At 34.8% G+C, this 25345-nt stretch overlaps 2 protein-coding genes across 3 annotated transcripts in view; one reads left to right on the top strand and one right to left on the bottom strand.

The window, feature by feature from the left end:
- Nucleotides 1–1056: 1056 nt before the first annotated feature.
- LOC105749517 overlaps nt 1057–25345 on the bottom strand; it is a 53800-nt gene continuing 29511 nt past the window's right edge. Inside the window, exons 2-5 of the mRNA XM_031945548.1 lie at nt 16259–16303; nt 7195–7361; nt 2352–2874; nt 1057–1294 (exon numbers count right to left, since the gene is read on the bottom strand). Of these exons, the coding sequence (XP_031801408.1) occupies nt 1131–1294; nt 2352–2874; nt 7195–7361; nt 16259–16303 (899 nt within the window). The 3' untranslated portion in view covers nt 1057–1130. The remainder of the gene's footprint in view (nt 1295–2351; nt 2875–7194; nt 7362–16258; nt 16304–25345) is intronic.
- Nucleotides 16446–25345, top strand: part of UBAP1 (ubiquitin associated protein 1) — a 102644-nt gene continuing 93744 nt past the window's right edge. Inside the window, exon 1 of one of the 2 annotated variants that reach the window (XR_004230786.1) lies at nt 16446–16590. The gene's annotated coding sequence lies outside the window, so the exon portion shown is untranslated. The remainder of the gene's footprint in view (nt 16591–25345) is intronic. The other variant, XM_003761806.4, reaches the window with a different exon arrangement.

Raw genomic sequence — 25345 nt, 5'->3', positions numbered from 1 at the left:
CTGATGTCCCTTACAATCACCACTTCTTATATACCAGTTATCAGGAAATAAAAACTAGTGGAAAAGGAAATTTATATATAAATTTTATTTCATTTGATCCTCACATCAACCTTGAGAGATAAGGGTTATTATGATTTTTTTACATAAAGAAACTTGGTCAAATAGGGTTAAGTGACTTGCCCAGAGTCACACAACTAGTGTCTGAGGCCAAATTTAAACTCAAGTATCTCCTTAAGATAATAAATGTTGGAGGGGATGTGGGAAAACTGGGACACTGATGCATTGTTGGTGGAGTTGTGAAATGATCCATCCATTCTGGAGAGCAATTTGTAACTATGCCCCAAAGGGCTATAAAACTGTTCATGCCCTTTGACCCAGCAGTGCCATTACTGGGTCTGTATCCCAAGGAAATCTTAAAGGAGGGAAAAGGATCCACATGTGCAAAAATGTTTGTAGCAGTTCTTTTTTTTCCATAACAAAGAATTGGAAAATGAATAGATGCCCATCAATTGGGGAATGGCTGGACAAGTTGTAGTATGTGAAGGTAATGGAATATCATTGTTCTATAAAAATAATGAATAAATTGATTTTAGAAATGTCTGGACCAGGAATACATTGTACACAATAACAGCAAGAATGTGAGATGATCAACTATAAAAGACTTGGTTCTTCTAAGTAGTTCAGTGATCTGTAGCAATCTGTAGCAACTCTGGACAGAAAATGCCATCTATGTCCAGAAAAAGAACTAAGGAGACTAAATGTAAATCATCTCATATTATGTTCACTTCTTTTTTTTCTTTTTTTTTTTTTTTTTTTAATCTCTCCCATAGTTTTCCCCTTTTGCTTTGGTTTTTCTCTCCCAACATGATTCACAAAGCAATTTGTATTAAAAGTAAATTTACTAGGGGAAAACAAAGATATTTTCCTGACTCTAGTCCCAAACTAGTGAAATTCAGTGAAGAGTTACTATTCTCACTTTAGAGATTGTGGGCTTCCTAAGACAGAAAGATTTACTTCGTTATCTATTTAATTTCAATCATCTCAAAATCAATCACAGATGTGCACCATTTTATTTAATGGAAGGTTTTACTTAACACAAACAACCCACTTTTTATGGTACATTTGGATTATTACTTCTGATTGACTTTATAATCCATCGAGAGCATTTCAGGTACATATGTCTTTTCAATAATAGGAATTATTTCCTTGAACGTAGGCAGGGGTTTCTTTTTCCATTTCAACAAGCCCTTATAATATTTCCGCTGGAGGTCTTTCAGATCCATAAATTGTTTTTCTGAAAATAATCAGATTGTGGGAGAATTAATTATATTTGCTGATTTCAAATTGGGAGCTAGTAGTAACTTTCAAGATACACATTTCACTAATTCTTGCAAGAATTTTTTTTTCCTAATAAAAATCTATTTTTACCCATTTTTTTCTTTAGATTTTTTTAGATGTTTTTCAATTACCAACAACTGAATTTTGGTGGTCTTAACCTGTTAAAGCATGATCATTATTTTGGTTTTTTTTAAACAAAAAAACTATTATGAATTGCAGGAATGCTTCAAGAGAATTCCATTAATTCTAGAAGGTATGTTTATCCAATTCAACCTATTTTAGTAGTAGTAAATGGAATCAAAGAATAACTTTTCCCCATCTATAATATTATAGTACTAGCTAATGGGTTAAAAAGGATGACCTTGTGCTAAAAAAGGTCTAGAAGAAATTAGATAACCAAATAAAAGGAAATCCAGTGAAAGTCTCAGTGAAGCTTAACACATTTTGGCTCTTATTTTTATTCCCTTTTCACTGTTTTAGTAATATATAATTGCAGAAGAATTTTGAATTAGCCTGGGGTGGGGAGGTAGGTGGTGGTGATGGAGAAAATAAGAAGATTAAATAAATAGGAAACATTCAAAGTACCTGAAAGTATAGAGGCAGTACCAATGTAAAAGTTGTGACCCTAATAAAATTGTTTTACGGGACTTTTGAATAATGCACTTTTTGAGTAGGCAGAATCAGTTATTAAAATTAGAAAATACCTTCTTAATAACATGTTAAGGTATGGGATTTGATAGCTTTACTAGAGGGCATTCTAAAAGTCTTGGGGCAGCAAATAGTTACCCTAAAACTATCAGCATACCATGGATTACCAAGGTTTACTTGATGCCAAATAAAAAAGCCTTTCTTAATCAGAATGGTCATAAATGAAAACTAGTTAACCAAGCCTCCTCCTTCTGTTAGTTAACATTTTCAAACACCATATTTTAAAATCTCCCATTTTACATGGTTTCAATCTAGCACTATCCATTACGTTATGTTTATGGTAATGATAATAGTAATTTACCCACCTGGATGGCGCAATTTTTCAAAATGTTTTTGTCTTTTTCCTTGTGGTCTGAAGACTTTTCCTTTGGGAGGGACAATATTGAAAAGGACTATCCTGCACAAAATCTTCTTCTTCCTAATATCATCTCTTACTATGAAAGGTACCAAGAAAGGAAGACAATGTTGGGCAAGCAACTCATAAGGAAAAATGTGCATTGGAGAGGGGAATTTGTCAAGGGGGGCAAATGCTTTGAGGGGCATTGGGCTCTTTTCACTCTTGTCACTTGATGTGGGTGCTGATAATAAGTTATGGCGTAGGATTTTCATCATTCCTATTGGGTCACAAATAGTACTCTTGCTCTTTAAGACAACAGGCTGAGTAGGCTCTAGTGGTTCTTCTTGACCCAGTGTTTCTAGTGATATGATGTTTAAGACTCGAAGAAGATAGTTCTTTGCTTCTGTAATGGAAATCTCATGCTTTTTTAAGTTATGGGATTTTTCATTTTCCTTTATCAAAGCGTCAGCAGAAAGAAACAATTTTGAGAGCTGTAAAAAGAAATGAGAGAACATTTGTATCATTATAGTAGTATACAGTAGAGTAGAGAAGAAATCTAGCAGGTAAAATGAAATGATTTAATGAGAAGATATGAGACCCTTGGAAAAACTATACTGAAAATGAAATGGAGTGGCAAGCACACAGAACCTAAGGCAAATGAAATATCAAGTGACCATGAAAATAGAAGTGTTAAAACATGGCAAATAAGAAAATTTAAGATGATTGTACATGTATACCCTCTATTGAATTGCTTACTTTCTTGGGAAGAGGAGAGAGAAGAGAGGGAGAAAGAAAAATTTGGAACTCAAAATCTATCAAAAATTAATGTTGACTATATTGGGTTTATTTGCTATCTTGTAGAGGGGGGAGAAGGAAAAGAAGGAGAGAAATTTGGAACATAAAGTTTTGCAAAGATGAATGCTGAAGACTATCTTTGCATGTATTTGGAAAAATAAAATATTAATAAAATAAAAATGTTGAAAATTATCTTTACATGTAATTGTAAAAAATAAAATATTGAGGGAAAAAAGAGAAAATAGAAGTAATATTGTTTTTTGGGAGGTGGGATGGGGTAGCCAAAGTGTATTTACAAAATTAAAGCAAATCAAAGAATAGAATGGTGGAGCAAAAGAAATCCTGAATAAAGGATTAGTAAAATTGGATTCTCATTCTTGTTTTACTACCAACAAAGCTGTGAAATTCATGGGACCTATTTTAGATAGTAGTGATTGCTTATTAGTTTGCCTCATATAAAGCCTGAAAATATGTGAAAATTTGAACAAAAACCCCCGAGTCAATGTTAAACCTGTTTAATATGCTTATCATTTAAAGTTTGAAAGTTGACTCAAGTCAGAAATTTAGGCCATCAAAAATCCTATGACACCTTTGTATTTGGATCATTTGTGAAGAGAGATGAACCTTAAAGACTCTGGGAAATTTATTAATTAATATTTCTCAGAGTCCAGATAAAATCACAAAAGCAGAACCCCTCTCATATTTTTTTTTGTGAACAGGTCCTGTAAATCTGCACTATCAGCTAGGAGGAGAGTGAGACTTTCTCCCTCCTATCTTTTCCCCTTCTTTTCCTCTGCAACCAAATCACAATGCTCAAAGACCTTGAAGTATGGGATTCTAGAGAAAGGTAGCAGATTATATCTTGCTTCCTCACCTATTGCTGCCCTAGAACTTTGGGGAAACTGTGAAAACATAGTTTACAACTTACATTGGAGATAGGACCTCCTTTTCCTGTATTAAAAAAAAAAATCAGGAATTTGCTTTTGCTGATGCATGAGTTGATCTGACACTACTGGTACTTTTCAAAATAGATGGAAGTGAATCAGCTTAAGGCAAAAAATTGATCCTCTTAGGTCTTTAACCCTCCTTAGGTCTTAATCAACTATGTATAAATGTATATGCATATATCTAAATAAATTTCATTTGAACACTTAAATTTCATGCTTGAAGCAGTTTCTTTCCTATAGTGGATATTGATATAACATAGAAATTACACATTTTATTCAAAATGATAAGAATAAAATGAGTAGAAAAGACCAATCATCTCTTCATTTATTCCTCTGAACCCCAAGTAGTGCTGTAATGCCAGAGAAACTGAGGCAAGACAGAAATTGGTTTTTAATCTTTTAATTGTGGACAGTTTAGGCTAGCAGATCAATCAAACTCATGTTCAAAAATTATTCAGCCTCAGTAACTGAAGCAGGAAACTTTTAGAGCTAACTAGGGTATACAATCTTATGGGGGAAATGAAGATAAAGAGGGGTAAGGACACTGAGTGAGCGGACAAGCTATAATTCCATGAAAGGATCATAACTTTGTTCTGACAGGACAAGGATCAAGATGAAAAAGTCGAGGGCAGGAGACCATGAGATGAGGGACAATACTCAAACGGAGGGAGAATTATCCTAGCAAGGATTGAGATAATGTACCTGGATTGTATGATTCAATGGTATGGCAAGGATTTTCTTGACTAAATGCTCCCATTTCTAACAGCAAGGAAAAAGGGAGGGAGGCTATAATAATTTTATTCAGAGCATAAAAGTACTATAATCCATTTCATTGTTTATTTTCCTTCCATGTAAAATTAAAAGGTTGAATTAGATGAAATACAAGATGCAGAGTTTCAGCTGAACTAGATAGACCACCCTAAAGTCCCTCTAACTTTAAAATTCTATGATTCTTTTATAATATCAGGAGCATACAGATAAGAAAAAAACAAATCCAGATCCAAATAGATGAGTTCTGAGACTTACTAATTCACAGAGATAAATAATAGGGAATAGAGTGCCAGTGCTGTTGGCAAAGGATGCCCTTGGCCACATGCTCCAGCAATATGCCAACTGCAAAACCCAATAGGATTTAACACAAACATAACTTGCTTTGCCTTAAGTGATGCTTTTCTTTTTTTTGCTCTTCAGCATGTGACACAATGCTTTACATACAATTGGTACTTAATAGATGTATCAGTATCAAGAGGCTCAGACTTGTGAAAAATTCATCACTAACACAGAGAGAAAATTATCATCTTTTGTTTGGGTTTTAACCCAAGACTTCAAAAGGATAAGAGGGGAAAATCACAGACACCAATTAGGGACTAGATCTTTTGATTGCCAAGGTGGAATCCAGGGTGAAGAAAGTAGATTCCTTCTCTGCAGCTGAGAGGCTTAGAGAGTTTTCTGAAGTTTTTAGAAATTCAGTAATGTACCAAGCATTCAATAATTAGAATGTACTGAAGGGCAGCTTAGTTAAGTGTCAAAGGTAGGTCATGAACTCAGATCTTCCTGTCAAGTTATTTTTATAGGACAGCTTGAATGTAGTCCTAGTGGGAATTAAGGACAGGATCCAAGTGACCCTGTCGACATCCCTGCCTTTCCAAAATATTCCATTGCTGGGAAAATTAACCTTAAAAAAACATATTTTTGCAGCAAATGTCATTACATTTATATTACATTACAAGGAGTTATGTCTGAGATTCCCTGAATACCTCAGTTTCCCTGAATTGTTCTGCCTCATTTCCCCTGGTGGCAACCTTCCCTTCCTGGCTATTAGGACTGAGATAATTAGGGCTGCAGAGTTCTGGCCACTTTTGAATTCTAGAGAGTCATAAACCTCCAGATGGCTTATCTCAAATGCTTGAGCATCTTCTGGCTCAGACTTCCTGACTCCTGCTCGACCACCTCCTTATCAGAATTATGATCCTTCCTCCTTACCCTCAACCTGTCAGAGCTAAGTTATGGTCCTTCCTGAAATTTCCACTTACCCAGTACTCTGCCCCCAACTCTTGCCTTTGTTTCCCTGATAGTTGGAGCCCTATTAAAAGTCTCTGGAATTGATTGCTGGATGCTTTGAGACAAGAGTCTGAATTCAGCCTGTTGGCTATGGCTAGTATGGCTTTGCTAGTTCAAATTTTCTACTATTAAAATATTAAAAACCCTAATCTCTGTCTTGTCTCAGTTTCTCTAGCATTATAATGAGTCAGCTGATTCAGCTCATTCATTGATCCATTCATTCACTAATAAACATTTATGAAATATACAGTATGTGCTAGACATAGTGCTAGGGATGGAGGAAAAGATGAAAAAAAATATGGTTTACAACTGTAAATTGTATGCAACACATATGCATAGAATATATATAATATAATGTAAATTAGACTTTGACAAGGACATAAGAGAATATGATTGAACAATATTGGTAAATCAACATCAAGTCTCAGATTTAATTTCTACTTCAGACCCTTTTGGTTGTGTCATCATAATAGCTTACATAAGCTACATTTAATTAGAAGGCAGTTCCCTTGCATGCTGGGATACTACCTTTCCTATTCTATATCACACATTCTACAAACAAACTATATTTGCCTTTGTTACTGTTCCTCCAGTTTTCTTCATTACCTATTTTTGTGACTTTGTATTGAATCTCTCTCATCCTTGGTAGGCACGCTCCTTCACTTCCACCAAGTTTTGTTCAAGACTCATAATAAATGTTGCCCTTGACCTGAATCTTTTCCATATTCCCCAGCTCTTGGTGTCTTCCTTTCTCTGTCCATCACACCAATTACCTCGTATTGATTGTATATATTTTTCATATGTATGTATGTGCATGTTCCCCCAGACCACAATGAGAGTTCCTAGAGGGTGGGGACTGTTTGATTTTGCCTTTGTGTCTATTGCCTGTAACCACAGTGTGCAGACCACCTAGCCCATCAACTTTTCTATACACTAACATAGAAGCTGGGTGCACTTGAGAATAGGAAGATCATTTGATGCCCTATGATAAGAGTTTTAAGTACATACCGGACAAAACAATGAACTTTCCTTAGCCAGCACATTCTGTGTGCCATCTGCATTATCTTCTGAGTTTACTGATTCTGTTGTCTCTTTTTTATCTTCTATTTCTGTAATACTGGATGAGTTTTCTTCACCATTGGTATTCATTGTGCTGAGGGATGACTTTCTACTTCCTAAGAGGAGAGAAAATCAAATTGACCCTTATGGACTCATTCATAGGAAATAAAGGAAAATGAAAAGAGAAAAGATCAAAGATTCAAGAATCTTCTGGGTGATTAATTCAGTCATCTGAATTTTGTACCATACCAAATTTTGGATTTTGTACCAGATTTTCCTTTTATTTTTATTTCAGGATTCCTGGTCAAGTCTAATCTACATTGTAGTATTTCAATCAATAGCTTTCTAACACTCCAAATTCTTATAGATAGCTATTCTGTAGATACTAGCTTCAAAGAGCTTTCTAGGACCATGTCTTGTCTTTTTATCCTATCTAAGTAATCAGTCTTCAAATAATGGCCTTAGAAATGAAATGATCATGGATCTCTTTGCTCAAGGAAAAATGTTAATTTCCCACAGGAGAATAAGATGTTGTTTTAATCTGTCTTTTCTTCAGGATAACCTGTGTTGGGAGAGAATAGCTAAGAAAAAAAAATCTCTGCATATCACAGTATTTGGGCTATTATGAACTCTGGCTTCCCTACCCAATAAACTTCAGTTGCTTTCCATTGCCTTTAGGATAAAATATAAAATCTTCTATTTGGCTTTCAAAATTCTTTAACGACCTGATCCAATTTCTAGCCACAACAATATATGTGTTCATTTTTCCAAAGTTCCTAACAGTTGCTATTCTTGTCTTTTATTATCTTTGTTGTTTTGCTGGGTATGAGATAAAATTTCAGAATTATTTTGGTTTACATTTCCATTATTAGTGATTTACAGCACCTTTTCTTGTGGAATTTGCAGGGTTTTGTGGAGAATTATTCGTTCATATTATTTTTAGGTCTTTTATATATAATTATTAGTAGCCTATGTATCTCAGATATATATGACCCTTAACACAAATAGTTGATAACTTTTTTCTCAAATGACTTTTTTCAGTAAGAAAATTAGCATTGCATGAGTGACAGACAAGACCTATTGTTTAGAAATGATATTTAATGCTTAATTCATGACTCCAGGTTATATTGACCAAAAATCTTCCAGGAAATCTGAATGTTGATGCAAGGAATGGAAGGATTTTCTTCCTGTTATACATCTCAAGCAACCTATTTGTCTTATTTGGAAACTGTCTCCATACTAATCAGTTGCAATTTCCTTGTTCCTTTGAATTCTACATAAGATTTACAGACTTTAGGGGAGTGAGCCATCTCTTTTTCAGCTCTTCCTCTGCAGAACAACTTAATAAACTTCTTTTAAATTTTTTTTAGTTCTAGATTTGTCCTCTGATGATACTTATCATCCTAGATGCATTAAGTTTTATGTTCTAATTCTCAGCTTCTTAAATTGTGGGTTGTGACCCCATATGGGATCTTTTAACTGAATGTAGGAGTTTTGAAATTATGATTTATTATCAGTAAATGTTTGATTTGTATATCTACTTTATATACCTATATATCTGGGATTCTGTAAAATTTCTTGGGTGAAAAGAGGTCCCAAGAAGGAAAAGTTTAAGAAGCCCTGATTTAAATAATTTGTTTTACAATTTGTAATCATTTCTTACCTTTGTTTGGTTAAGGATTCACCCCCATCCATAGCTATGTAAGTAACCTAAAAGCATGATAAATGTACAAATATGTATAGAAGAACAACACATCTTTAACATGTATTGGATTACTTGTTGTCTAGGAGAGGTGAGTAGGGGGAAGGGAGGGAGAAATATTTGGGACACAGAGTTTTGCAAGGGTGAATACTGAAAACTATCTTTGCATGTATTTTGAAAATAAAAAGCCATTATTAAAAAAAAAAATTTTTTAAAAGAAAGTAAGCTGAAAGTTACAGGATCTGATTCTATCCTAATTTTTAATGACACGAACTTTAATTGTTTTGAGTTTTTTTTTTAACTATTTTGAGTTTAACATCTTTTATCATATACCCACAATAAATTTCCAAACTGCTTTTCAGTTTTCTCAGCAATTCTTGTCAAAATCAAGCAAATCTTATCATATACATTTATATGTATACACACATATACATATACATTTTTGTTATTGTTATTCAGTTATTTCAGTCATGTCTGACTCTTTAAAACTTCATTTTGGGTTTTCTTTCTAAAGATGCTAGAATGATTTGCCATTCCCTCTCTCCAGCTCATATTACAGATGAGGAGACTGAAGCAAACAGGATTAAGTGACTTATCCAGGGTCACACATAAATATCTGCAGTAACATTTGAACTCAGGCATTCCTGATTCCAGATCCAATTATCTACTATGCCATCTAGTTGCCCATACACACATATACACATACATCCATATATATAATTTTTATATACATATATATGAGAGAGAGAAATAAAGAGAGGAGGAAGAGAGAGGAAAATAATGGAATATGTATATACATAGAAAAATTGAATGTCATATACACTACATTTATACACACAAACTATCTAGAAAGAGAATGTATATGTATGTAGCTATATGTGTATATGTGTGTATGTGTTCCATTCATTCTTTCTCTATAGATATATTCCAAGACCTCTATAGCTGCAAAGCAGACATATTGTATAAAATAAGGAATAGTATAGGTGGTGATCTTGTCCCCCTATCATTAAAAAAAAAAAAAAACACCATGGGTAAAACTGTGAGGTAACTTAGTTTTCTCTTCTTGGCAATATCCCCAAACCTTTATCTTTCCTATTTTTGACAGATTAAGAAAGCGAGGACAGCTAAACAATGGGGCTAACAAACAATGGTTATTGACAATATTCTTTTCTATATTAATAGTATTTTATTTTATTTTCATATATAATATTTAAATTTTCTGGCCATTTTCCAACCTGTAAACACCTTCTTACTTTCTAGTTTTTTGCTACAACAAAATAAATACTTTTGTATATATTTTCTTTTTCTGTGTATGAACAAAATTATTTTTATTTATTTAATATTTCCCCAGTTATATTTATAATTCTTTACATTTTTGAGTTCTAGGTTCTCTCCCTTATCTCCACTCACAATTAAGAAACCACATGTGAAGATATGCAAAACATTTCCATGTTTACAACAATAAAGTTGTAAAAAGAAAACATAGATCTCCCACTCTAATGAAAATAAAAACCTTCAAGAAAAATTGTTTTTAAGAGAGAGAGAGAGATAGTGCTGCATTCAGACACAATCAATTCCTTCTCTGGGTATCAATAAAATTTCTCATCATAAGTCCTTCACAGTAGTCGTGGATCAATGTACTATTGAGAATAGCAGTCATTTACAGCTGGTCATGCCAGAACATTGCTATTACTTTGTACACAGTACATTTCACTTTGCTCGAATTCATCGAGGACTTTCCAGTCTTTTTTTTTTTTTTTTTGAGAGCATCCTTCTCGTTGTTTTCTATAAAACAATAATATTCTGTCACAAACACATACCACATTTTATTGAGCAAGCCTTCCCCAATTAATGGACATCCCCTCAATTTCCAAATTTTTTTGCCCTGAGGAGAGAGTTGTTATATTTTTTGTATATATAGGTCATTTTCCTTTCTTCTTTTGGTATTCATGCCTAGTAATGGTATTGTAAGTTCAAAGGATATGTATGAATTTATAACCCTTTGAGCACAGATTATATCTTTTGATCATTTATTTATTGGGACATAGCCCTTTTTTTAAAATATAAATTTGACTCAGTTCCCTCTGTTTGAGAAATGAGGCCTTATCAGAGAAACTTGCTTCAAAATTCTTGTTATAATTACTGTTGCTAACTGTATTTCCCCCATTTATTCTCTCTTCTTTTACCCTGACCCTCCTCAAAAGTTTTGTTACTATTCCCTCTCCTAATATGCCCTGTCTTGTCACTTCCTTCTCCCTTTCCTCCCCCACTTCCCACATCCCATCCTATTCCTATTTTCCTGGAATTCATCATTATCTTTTCCTGTTATCTTAGTCAATATGAGAGGTGTATAGTGGTATCTCAGAGTTGCCTTAATTTGCATTCCTCTGATCAATAATGATTTGGAACACCTTATCATATGACTAGAAATAGTTTAAATTTCTTCATCTGAAAATTATCTGTTCATATTCTTTGACCATTTATCAATTGGAGAATGGCTTGATTTCTTATAAATTAGAGTCAATTCTCTATATATTTAGGAGATAAGGCCTTTATTAGAACCTTTAGCTGTAAAAGTATTTTCCCAGTTTATTGCTTTCCTTCTAATCTTATCTGCATTCATTTTATTTGTACAAAAGCTTTTTAACTTAATATAATCAAAATTTTCTATTTTGTGATCAATAATTGGTCACAAATTCCTTCCTCCTCCACAGGTCTGAGAGGTAAACTATTCTATGTTCTTCTAACTTACTTATAATCTCATTCTTTATGCCTAGATCATGGACCCATTTTGATCTTAGTTTGGTGTATGGTGTTATGTATAGGTCAATACCTAGTTTTTGCCATACTAATTTCCAATTTTCCCAGCAATTTTTTGGCAAATAATGAATTCTTATCCCAAAAGCTGGGGTTTTTGGATTTGTCAAACACTGGATTGCTATAGTTATTGACTATTTTGTTCTGTGAACCTAATTTATTCCACTGATCAACTAGTCTATTTCTTAGCCAATATCAAGTAGTTTTGGTGACTGCTGCTTTATACAATAGTTTTAGATCAGGTACAGCTACTAGGCCACCTTCATTTGGTTTTTCTTCCTTAGTTCCCTTCCGATGGGACCACATGCCAGATTCCCACTCCATTGCCACAGATCCCTCAATCCCTCCACTGCCCATCCAAGTCTTCCCTGATGTCATTGGGCTGAGAGGTCCAGAAGACAGTAGCGCTGCCACCAATTCAGATTCAGAGGTTCCCCCTTTGCTAATGTTGGGGCTAGGGCTAGGGCTGGAGCTGGAGCTGGAGCTGTGCTGGTGCAGCATACACTAGGCTTGCACCTAGACTGTCACTCTCCTGTCACAGACTTTTTCTGCTGACCTTCTAAGTTACCTTCAGCTGGAAAATGTTCTGCTGTCTTTTAGGTATTCTGATGCTCAAAAATTGGTTCATGGTCAATTATTTAAAAGAATTTAGGGGACAGCTAGGAGGCACAGAGGATAGATCACCAGCTCTGAAGTCAGAAAGAGTTCAAATCTGGCCTCAGACACGCAACACTTGCCCCAATTGCCCCAACAATAACAACAACTATATATATATATATATATATATATATATATATATATATGTAAATTTAGCAGTTTGGGGGAAAGATTGAGTGAATTTTTGCTTTTCCAAATACACGCAAAGATAGTTTTCAATGTTCATCTTTGCAAAACCTGGTGTTCCAAATTTTTCTTCCTCTCCTCCCTTCCACAAAACAAGTAGTCTGACATAGGTTAAAAGGTGCAGTTTTTCTAAACATATTTCCATATTCTTACTGACAATATTCTATCTAGAATCTAGAACAGCAGTCTGAGAATGTCGTCTGTGAACTCCTGAGGTAATCCAACATCTTCTCAGGAAGTCTATGAGGTCATAACTATTTTCATGATATCATAAGACATTACTTCCCTACTATAGTACTCATTCAACTACAACTACATGTTTAGATAAGGCTGGATTTTCTTCATAGAGTGAAAGCAAATCAATATATAGTTGCAGACTGAATGCAGAAACATATGTAAGAATCCATCTTTTTTCTATTAAGCCAAGCATTAAAAAGATTTATAAAAATATGCAAAACAATGCCATTTTCTCACCTTTTTGTTTGTTTTGGACATTTTATTTAAATTCATCAAAAATATGTAATGAATTTATCATTTTACATGAACAAATTTTAAATTTTTTATCAGTTGTACTTTCTAATAGAGTAATAGCAATACCTATAACCCACAAAAACAAAAGCTTATTAGGATGCTTAATAATTTCTAAAGATGTAAAAGGATCCTGAAACCAAAAAGTTTTGAGGATAGCTCCTCTAGAATCTAGCCTTACTCTCCCACTCTGAGATTGCTTGTAGGCAGGAAATAAATGCCAAGGGCACACACAAGGAGAAATAAAACTCTGGACTGATGATTGTTAAGACTATTCTAGCTAGATGGCATTATATTGCCTAGAGTGCCAGGTCTGGAGTAGGAAAGACATCTTCCTAAGTTTAAATCTGGCCTCAGGCACTTTCTAGCTGTGTTACTCTGAACAAGTGACTTTACCCTGTCTATCTCAGTTTTGTCATCTATAAAATGAATTGGAGAAGGAAATGGCAAATCACTGCCAAGAAAAACCCAAATGGAATCATGAAGAGTTAGACATGAATGAAATAACTGAACAACAAAAACTGCTGTTATAGACTTATTTGTCATGAAAGACAAGACAGACAGGGGGCTAGATAAAACTTCTTTGTAGTAAAAGAGTACAACTCAAGGGTTTCATTCTGTTCTGTTTCATATGTGTTCCCAGGGAAAGCTTTGTGCACTGCTGAACTTCCCAGAGTCTGGGGTACAGAGAACTGTGGAAGATTTAATGGTGATGAATCTATGGCAAAAGGTCGGCAATTCATTCATTCAACAAGGATTCATTAAGCAGAGCATTCTGCTGGAAACTGGGGAAAATACAATATTTAGATAAGCTATAACATCCTAATTCCATGGAAGTTACAGTTTAGCAGCTGTGTCTTTGACAACACTTCCAAAGCTGTTCTTTATGGAACAGTATGTCTGATACTTCCTTTTTCTACTGTGATTTAAGCTGCTTGCAAGCTTTGCTTTGTGTTTTTTACACAACATCTGCTTTATCTCAAACTGAGAAGCCCTTGGTTCTTAGCTACTTATCCCTAAATAAGACAAGTATTACAAATTCCTAGTTTGCCTTCATTCCTGTTTTGTCCCTAATCCTATCCTTCATATGGAAGAAGGGGGCATTCACAATGCAATTCACTCTAATGATTTCAGTTATTATCTGCATGTGATTAAATCTCAAATCTGTATCTAACAAACCACTTTCCTGAGCTGTAGTCTTCCAGTTCAATACCCAGATAATGTTTTCTTGAAGGATAATATACCTTAATCCCATAGCCCCCAAACCAGATCTTTATTCTGACTTCCCTATTTCTGTCAATGATAACATTTTTTTTCATAGTCACTCTACCTAGGAACTGTAGCAATCCCTTCCTCATCTCCCCTGCTTTCTATTATCTTATCAGCCACCAAGTTCCACTGATTCTTCCTTCATAAAGTTTCATATTTCTCCTTTCTCTTCCATTCTTCTTGTCACCACTCTGTAAGTCACTTATTTGGACAGAGAACGTAGCATGTTCTCTTAGAAACTGTGTTTTAAATGATTCAATTTGTAGAACAGTCAGAAAAGGCTTATTTATATATGGCAAAGAACTGGAAACTGAGGAGAAGGCCATCAGCTGGGAAATGGCTGACCAAACTATAGTATATGAATGCAATGGAATACTATTGTATAAGAAATGATGAGCAGGAAGATTTCAGAAAAACATGGAAAGACTTAAATGAACTGACACAAAGTGATGTGAGCAGAAACAGGAGAACATGATACATAGCAACAGCAACATTTTATGATAATCAATTATCAATAACTTAGTTCTTCTCAGCAATACTATGATCTAAGAGAATTACAAAGACTACTAATGGAAAATGCTATCCACATTCAGAGAAAGAATTGATTTATTTTGAATTCAGATCAAAGCATACCATTTTTACTTTGTGTATGGGTCTTTTTTTTTTACAACATGACAAATATGGAAATATATTTATATTATTGTACATATATAAAGTGTATAAAATAAATTACTGTCTTAGGAAGAGGGAAGGGAAAAAAATTTAGAGTTCAAATTTTAAGTGCATCACTAAATTGATGATTTGAATGTTAAGCCTAGCACTCAAACCATTCCTGAGGTTCATGGAGGCAGCATGTCAGACAGATGCTACACTAAGGATGCAGTCTTAAACTGTCTCAGGAAAATCACATAATTACTGAGATAGAAAATGGACATGTGATTTAACTGGTGTAAAGAGCTCCTGGATGATGAATCCTCAGTCAATGAAGGTCAGTATCTTCTCTGCAACATAAAGTCTTAGAGAACTGCCTAAAGTGTTTAGACAAATGACATGCCCAGGATCACATAGCCAATGTGCAACAGAGGTAGGACTTTAACCTAGACAGTACTGATTTCTAGGAATTACTTTTTAAAAAATATTCTATTTGTTTTATTTTTTGATAATAGCTTTTTATTTTTCAAAATATATGTCAGGATAATTTTCAGGATTCAACCCTGAAAAACCTTGTGTTCCAAATTTTTCTTTCAACCTCTTCTCTCCCTCCCTCCCCTAAACAGCAAGTAATATAATACAGGTTAAATATGTGCAATTCTTCTAAACATGTTTCCACATTTATCATTCTGCACATAGAAAAATCAAATCAAAAGGGAAAAATGAGAAAGAAAAAATAAGCAAATGACAATGAAAGGTGAAAATACTATGTTGTGATCCACATTCAGTCTTTGTAGTTCTAAGAATGTTCTACTTAATGCAAAAAGACTGAACCCCACACAATGGGGATATCACACTATCATAAATTTAGAATAAGAAGGGACCATAGAGTCCAATCTCATTTTACTGATGAGGAAACTGAGGAACAGTGAAATTACATTGATTTGCCCAAGATCACACAGCTAATGTCTATGGTGGGATTTCAGCCCAAGTCTTCCTGACTCCAACTCTGGGGACCTTAATACTATACAACAGCTGTAGGAGAAATCAAGAAGGAAAGGGAAAAAACAAATACAGATTCAGTTCTCCTGCTTGCATTCCCCAGAGTCATTATCCTTGAAGAAGAATGATGACATAACTAATGAAATATCTTCAAGTATCCCAACTATGCAGCCATGCCCTTCTTTAACTCTAGAGACTTACCTAGGAGTAAGAAACTGCAGCTGTTACAAGTCTCCACAATAGCAGCTGGTAATTACCAGCTGTTAAATACCCTCTTCCTTCTCCCTACACCCCCTTTAGCCATTATGTTCTCATAATTAAACTCAGCTGTGAGCTACTCAGCTCTGTCCTTTCTAGTAGTGCTGACTCAACTCACAATTCTCAGCTTCCCCACTGTCCCTGGCCAGGGTGCTGACTTAAAAAAAAATCATATTCTCCCCAGGAACATTTCTATGGAGAGAAGAAAGGGAAAGAGGAATGGGATTATAGGAGATCAAGTCTGAGAGAGTGTGAGGAATTTATGTTGCTCACAGGTATATGACATTAAGTTAACTTTAACTAGCAACAACAATATGCCATAAAAGCAAATATATGACTATTAAGCTTTATAGCAATTTAGTGTAGTAAAATTATATTAAAACTCTATAAAATGGTTGTAAACATTCTATACATGTTAATTACATAAGGGACTACAATGTATTATAAATTGTATGTATGTACAAAAGATGTACCATTCTGCTATGTAATAAGTTTGGACTTCAAACATGCTAACTATAATAAATGTCAATTAAGTATGTTATTATTAATATTTTCATTCCCTGAAATATAGAAAAGAGGATTTATATGGCCCCGGTTTCTTTAAAAGGCTATCTGTGGAATCTTGAGCAAATGCCTTATTTTATATGTATATATAATTTCCCTAGAGAATTGATCTTAGAAAGACCTCTAGATATTTTAATAAATGGACAATATGTGTTTGCCACTTTAATTGTGATGATAGTGCTTCTCCAACTAAAAAGTATTATACATAACAAGGTATAACATAATAGTAGGGGTACTGAGTAATACCCCTACAGGATTTGTACACCAAGGAGATTAATGATAACTTACTAATATCACACTGCCACTTTTCATTCAGGAGGAATTTTTAGACTAGAAACCCTTCCTTAAATCATAGTTTTAAAGTGTGAAATATCAATGCCATATAATCATCCCACTTCTCCCCTCCACCTCCACTTCCCCCCTCCCCCCCCCATCACACTTCCATAAGAAAAATATTAGACCCAATTCTATTTGGCATCTACAAAACCAGATTGGCAGAGTTCACTTTTCTGGCCACGAGATGGTGCTATTTAGTAGCCTGAGATTTGCTGTTTCCTTCTAGAAAGGGATTTTTCAGTTATAATAAACATGCCATTTCTCTTTCCCTACCCCACCCCAATTAAGCAAGCTTTCTTTGGTCCCTTATATTTTAATACCCAATTAATAAGATTTCCATCTAATTTATTTCCTTTTCAATGTGGGACAATTCCCATTAGTCTACAACCTCCTATTAACTATTCACTAGATAAAATGAAAATGTATGTTCCTGTCCCCTGTATCCCTGTAGAATATGTAAAGTTATTGAGTTAATTTTTCAAATTGTTTATCTTTGAACATTACAGATTAATTTCTGTGGCCTGATATAAGTTGATTTTGTTGGAAGGAACGTCTGAATTGAGGAGAAATCATATTTTTCTTTGAATGTTTGAGAACTTCTCTGGTATTCACAGAATTATAGTGGAAAAAAGCATTGAATTTAAAATCAGAAGATCTATATTCAAGCCCTAATTTTACATTTAACACTTGTGTGATCTTCAGCAAATTGCTTCTCTTTAGAGCTTTGTTCCCTTCTCTATAAAATGAGATTGGAAGGCAATGTGATGGAATGTCCAGAATTGGAAATCAGAAGACCTGGGAGTGACTCTCCCATCTGCTACTTAATAACTGTGTGACCTTGTACAAATCATTCAATGTCTCTTTGTATCAGTATTTTTATCTGCAAAACTCTGTGTGTGAGGCGGGGAAGGGAGAGACACAGACAGAAAGACAGAGACAGACACAGAGAGAGAGACAGAGTCAGACAGGGAGAAGGGGAGAAGGAAAGAGAGAGAAAGAGAAAAAGAAAGGAAAAAAAGAGAATCAGATTACATTATCTTTATGTTATTCAACAAAACAAAATCTATGATCCTATGCATTTATTAAGCCATTTGTTATATGCTAGACATACATGGTATACATGTGCAATGAATGAAATAATCCTTATTCATAAAGAGTTTTCATTATAATGGAGGAAACATTTGTGTGTGTATGTGCATACATGTATACATATATGCACACAGCTTAAGTATTGAGTGAATAAAAACAAATCTGTGCAAAATGGCTAAATAGATGATAATTTGTTATAGAGGGCATAAATAATTGGATGAGATTAGCAAAATGCTGGTGCTTGAGCTGCATCTTCAAGGAGGCAGAGGGAAAGAGAGAAGGCATTCCAAGCATGGGGAAAGACCATTGCAAAGACATGATGAGAGAAGACGAGATGATGTGTTTGAGGGATAGAAAGGTCAGTTTTGGCTAATTACAGTTTCTTGGAGGGAGTTTTAAACATTTCCAATGAGGCTTTAAACCAGGTGGTAAGAGATGATAAAAGCTAAATAGAAAAGTTTATATTTGATCCTAGAACTAATAGGACTCTATTGGAGTTAATTCAGTAAGGATTAGAAAGTCAAATCTGAGCTTACAGAAGAGCATTATGACAACAGTATATAGGATTAGCTAGAGTGGGGAGAGACATGAGGCAGGAAGACCGACTAACGTGGTAACTCTAAGCATAGAGAAAGGCAGAGTACAAAAGATACTATAAAAGCAAAAACAGCAAGATTTGGCAACTGACTGAATATGGGGGAATAATAGTAAGAAGCCTAGGATAATGCCCAGAAGAGAGGAAAGCCTAAGACAGAATTGCAGAAATACTTATAATTAGGGATTTTAGGAGAGAGATTGAGTCAGCACAGAAATCTAAAAAGGACCAGGCAGGCCAGTAGGAGGCAAATCAAGAATAAGTAGTGTCACAAAAATTTAGAGAGAAGAGAGTATCCAGAAATAGAGGAGTGGTTGATAAGTGTCAAATGAAGCAGAAAGTTAAAGATGGATGAACACAGAGAAAAAAAAAATCACCAAAAGATCTGGCAACTAAGAAATCATTGGTGAATTTGACCATGGCTGAGGGATGAGAGTTGAGGAAGTAGGGGTAAGCAAATATAGACAGCTTTTTAAAGGAATTTGGTTGGAATAGGAGAAATATAGCATGATAACTTAAAGTAGGGTGAAGGGAAGAATTCTTTTTTATATTTTTTTGTCTTTTTTTCTTAATGGTATTTTGTTTTTTTTCCAATACATGTAAAGATAGTTTTCAACATTGATTTTTTAAAGTTTTTTTAAATAGTATTTTATTTTTCCAAATACATGCAAAGATAATTTTCATCATTCACCTTTGCAAAACCTTTGTTCCAAATTTTTCTTCCTCTCCTCCCTTTTCTTCTCCCCAAGTCAGCAAGCAATCTGATACAGGTTAAATATGTGCAATTCTTTTAAACATATTTCCATATTTGTTATTTTGTCCAAGAAAAATTAGATCAAAAGGGAAAAAAGCATGTGAAAGAAAAAAACAAATGAGCAAACAAAAAGAAAATAAAAATAACTATGCTTCAATACACATTCAATCTCCATAATTCTCTGGACACAAAGGAAATTTTCCATCTCAAGTCAATATGGACTATATTTTTTTTTATTATAGCTTTTTATTTACCAAGATACATGCATGGGTAATTTTTCAGCATTGACAATTGCAAAACCTTTTGTTATAATTTTTCCCCTCATCCCCACCCCCTCCCCCAGATAGCAGGTTGACCAATACATGTTAAATATGTTAAAGTATATGTTAAATACAATATATGTATACATGTCCATACAGTTATTTTGCGAAACAAAAAAAAATCAGACTTTGAAATAGGCATCACCATATTGTTGAAAAGATTCAAGTCCATCACAGTTGATCATCACATAATCTTGTTTTTACTGTGTACCATGTTCTCTTGGTTCTGCTTACTTCACTTAGCATCATCAGTTCATGTAAGTCTTTCCAGGCTTTTCTGAGATCAGCCTGCTCAACATTTCTTATGGAACAATAATATTCCATTACCTTCCTATACCGTAACTAATTCAGCCATTCCCCAACTAAGAGGCATCCATTCAGTTTCCAGTTCTTTGGCATCGCATAAAGGGCTGCTACAAATATTTTTGCACATGTGGGTTCTTTTCCCTCTTTTATGAATGGGGGATGATTTTTAAGAATGTGATAGACTTGGGTGTGTTTGAAGACAAAAGAGCCTTCCAGCTCTGAATTCTGTGATTTTATGATTTGGGCTCCACCACATATTGTGATTTGTTATAAATCACTCTGACCTTCATAGATCATAAGATAGCATGGGATAATGCTGGATTTGGAGTCAGGAGAAATTTGGTTTTAAATGCTGCTCTTCACCAGGTTACTAACTAAGTGACCTTGGACAAATGACTTTCCTTCTCTGGGCCCTGGTTTTCTCTTTTTTAAAACCAGATAACTGAACTAGAAATTCTCAGAGAAATCTGGTTCAAATCTTTCCTCTGATACTTACTAGTTATATAACCATCTGAAAGATATAATTCTAAAATTGGGGCGGGGGGGACTTCAAAAGCCATCTAGTCCAACTCCCTTATTCTACAGATGAGGAAATTGAGGCCCCAAAAAGTTAAGGGACATTCCTAAGGTTTCACATGTAATATGTGCCAGAAGTAGCATTTGAACCCAAGTCCTCTGATTTTAGAGTCAGAGTTCTTCCCACTGTTCCACACTTCCTATCAAGTTACTTTAATCAATCAACAAGCATTTATTCCACATTACTGAGTTTCTGTTTCCTCTTCTGTGAAATGAGGGCAATAATACCCTTTTCTTGGGACAGTTCAGTGATGACTGTAGATAAGAGTTCAGGGCTTTCCTGAATTCCTTCCTGAGTTCAAATACTTTGGAGTAGACTGAATGAACTGATGCAGAGGGAAGTGAGCAGAACTAAAACAATTAACAAAATGATATTATAGAGAAAAAATCTTTTCAAAATTTTAGAATTCTGATTATTGTTTAGTTGATATGTAACTCTTTGTGAGTTATTTTGAATTTTCTTAGCAAACATACTGGTGTGGTTTGCCATTTACTTCTCTAGCTGAGGTAAAGAGGATTAAATGATTTGCCCAGGATCACACCATTACTAAGAGTCTGAGGTCAAATTTGAACTGATTTGTCTGGACATTGTACTCACTGTACCACAATGACAAGCCATAAGTCTCAAAGAATAAAATTAAAACACAGCCCTCACCTCCTGACAGAGAATTGATAAATTAAAAAGGCAGAAAGAGACACACAATTTTGTGAGAATGTGGCTAATGTGGAAATTTGTTTTACTTGGCTATGTAGAGCTTTTAAAAAATTTTTGCTTGATGAGGAATGGGAATAACAGACTGATTATACTTATTACTTGAAAAAAAAGGATTTTTATGATAATCTAATGCAGTATATATAAAAAAGTGCTCTATAAACTTAAAATATGTATACAAACGTCAGCTCTCGGATTCTCCGGTTTTGTGATCTAGCTATATCACTATGAGAAACTTCAAGGCAAAGTATGTGTTTGATGATGAGCTATCAGGGGCTGAGCAGTTAGTAGCTCTGAAAGAAAAGGATATTGGTGGTAGAAAGCAGAAGAATCTGTTCCTACTTTGTACTTTTCTAAGCTGATTCTAGACCTATGAGATATCAGGGGGTGACCTTTGCTAATGGTCTGATGCCCAACTTGTGTCTTATTTCCCTACAATCCTCCTAAGGCTAAATATCAATGAATCTCCTCAGGAGATATATAATAATTCCAAGAATTTCACCTTTGTCCTGCCATAGATTTCTAATTTGGTAACTCTTCCATCCTCATACTCTTTTAACTAACAATAATAATTAGCTAATAAAATGTTCTAAAAAAATAAATAATATTTATATAGTGCTTACTACATGCCAGGCACCATCCTAAGTACTTAACAGTCATTTTCTCATTTGATCCTTGCAACAATTGGGAGGTAGGTGCTATTATTATACCCAATTTACAAATGAGGAAACTGAAGCAAACAGAAATCAAATGACTTGGCCAGAGTCACATAGCTAATAAGTAACTGAGATTGGATTTGAACACATTTTCCTGACTCCAGACTTAGCACTCTGTCTACTATACCATATAAGCTGTCTAGCAACTCATGGGTTAGGCTTAACCTTCTTGACAACCAAGTTAGGAGATGCCTTCTCTTAGCTCCAATTGGGAGACAGGAGACAGATTCTAATCTATGTCCCATAATTAATTAGTTGTTACGGGCCAGAACTTGAAACAAGGTGCTAATTCAGCAGAATTGATAGAGACAATGGTTGTTTAGCAGGGTGCTTAACAGTTCTCTAGTTCAGTACTTGTACTTAGCACTTACTATAGTTCCACAAGATTCACACCTATGATGAGAGAGGATATTAGCTCGGACAAGCTCAGCCAGAATCAGAAGTAGGGAAGACAGAGAAGTGGTGGTGATGGTCCTCCTGCCTCCCCCACAGAAACCAAGACACATTCAGGAGGACCTCAAGAGGCTGGCAGAAGCAGAGAAGACAAAGGACAAGTGCACTAGAAGCTCTCGGAGGCTGAGACAGATTCATTCCATTTTCCACCTTTGTTGTGGCTGGAGGCTGAAGCACAAACCCTTAGAAGTCTGGGAGATTCAGAAGTCTGAGAAGGAGGCAGGAGCTTAAGCTCTTGGAACCAAGGAGAGAGATAGACCTCCAAGAAAACTAATCGGGCCCCAGGAAAGGAGACAAGACTTGGAAAAAGACAATAAAGGATTTGGACTTTAATCCCTGGCTGCATTTGGGTTGATTACTGAACTGAAACTAAGGTTGCCTCCAGAGACCCCAAGGAAACCCCAACAAGAGAAGATTATATTTTAGAGAAGAATATTACAATTAGTTTTATGAACCTATGCAAATCATTTCCCCTCTCTCAGATGCAAGTCATAGGATTAGAGACTCATAGAGATAAGATATGATCAACTAGGAGGTTCTTAATATTTTTGAGTGTCCCTTTAGCAGTTTAATGAAAGCACTTCTTGAAATGTTTTCAAATGCATAAAAAATTACATAGGACCTTAAAGGAAGCAAATTGTATTGAAATACAGTAATCAAAATATTAAGAGAACAAGTTCATCAATGCCAGCTTAAGAATTTCTGATCTTGATCATCCCCTTCATTTTACAGAAAAAGAAACTGTTCTAGTAAGAAGTGACTTTTCTAAAGTCACAATTAGCAAATGTGCAGGTGGGCTTTGAACCCTATCTTCTGGCTTCAGATACAGGCTCTTTCCCAGTTGTTTCACTGCAAACTCAGTTTGTAAAATAAGCATCAAAGTTTCATAGTTTTAGAACTGAAAGAGATTTTAGAGATCATTGAGTTCAACTTTCTCATTTTACAGATAAAGAAACTAAAGCACAAAGAGATAATGCTTTATAATATTACATATAATGATGATCTTATTCTATGGCATAGTCAAACCAATATCCTAGGGCTTATATGGAAAAAGAGAAAGATATAAGCATTTATGTAGCACCTACTTAGTACCAGGCTAAATGCTTTACAAATACAAACTAATTTGGAGTGAAAAACACCCCTTTCTCATAGTAACCACCATACAACAGATCACCATACATCAGATTAAGATGCATGCCTATATCACTATGTAACAACAGTCACTATGGGGTCACCACTCTCAGGGTGCCATTGCAGTGGTCCTCCTCTCCTGGGATTTACTTCTTGTCTTTATCCCTTGTAGAAACATGAGCCAAATTCTGAGGGACAGGATATCACTTCTCCAGTACTACTATACCTGTCTTGTTCCCTCTATTGCCTTACCTCCCAAGAGAATTTTTATTAGATATGAGAATGATAGCCTCTTACAACCCTGAACCTCAGTGCTTTGTGTAATAATAGAGCACATTTACAGAGTACTTTAAGATTTCTAAAGAGTTTTTCTTCATAATGGCTCTGCCAGAGAAGTAGCAGATTTATTAAATCTGTAAATCAGAAATGTGAAAAATAACTTACTTGTATTCACACAAAAAAGATTCTAATTCAGACTTCAACTCAATTTGAAGGTATGCTAGAACCAGTTCAAACCAGCTCAAACCAATTAATTGTTAGATTTTCATGTGAATATTTACACCTTGGAAATCAACAGATGCTACAAATTAGGATTGTTTTGCTGATAGGCTAGACTTAAGGATATCATTCTCACAACTAATAAAAATTCATTTGAGAGGGAAGGCAATAGAGGGAACAAGACAGGTATAGCAGTACTGGAGAAACAATGTCCTCTTCCCCAGAATTTGGCACGACCTCATTAAGAGGTGGTGGGAAACAGGAGAGGACAAACACCTGTAACTTTTAGCTACAGTTCTATTTGTTATTATAAAATCTCAAGTCATAATTAAGGCTATAGTTTAACTCCAGCTATATTCCCATGACAGTGTCTTCACTCAGTTAATTCCACACAAGGAGATAGAATTATGGGGGGAGGGAGAGAGGGAGTAGGAAGGTTTTATACGGGAAAGGTATGAGCAAAAGCATGGGAAAACTGTGATGATAAGGATTCTTAAGTGGCTGATCATCCAGATTTGTGACCAGATGTCAAAAATTTCCTAAATTTTGAAAAAAAAGGGAAAAAAAGAATCAATGAACTATCCATATCCAAAGTCCTCACTTCTTGAATAGAAGAGGAATAGAAGTATAAAGAAGAACAATTCTGAAAGATTTTTAAAATCTCCAATCAACACAATGATCAATTGGAATTTCAGAGGACCAATGATAAGCAATACTACCCACTTCTTGACAAAGAGTTGATGGACTGAAGATGCAAAATGAGACATGTTTTCAGACTTGGATGATTTTGGTATTTGTTTTGCTTGACTATGCATATAAGCACATGTTTTGTTTTGTTAAGAAGGATTTTGTTTTTCTTTCAATGGGGGATAAGGCAAGAACTAGTGATAAGATTGCCACAATGAAAAGAAAAAAAAATTAAGATTGTCATTGAAACATTTTTTTAAAAATCAGTGATCAGCCCTATAATGTGTTGCTAC

The sequence above is a fragment of the Sarcophilus harrisii genome, chromosome 1 (genome assembly GCF_902635505.1).
Source record: "Sarcophilus harrisii chromosome 1, mSarHar1.11, whole genome shotgun sequence".
Taxonomy (NCBI): domain Eukaryota; kingdom Metazoa; phylum Chordata; class Mammalia; order Dasyuromorphia; family Dasyuridae; genus Sarcophilus; species Sarcophilus harrisii.
This window is presented reverse-complemented; position numbering and strand designations above follow the sequence as displayed.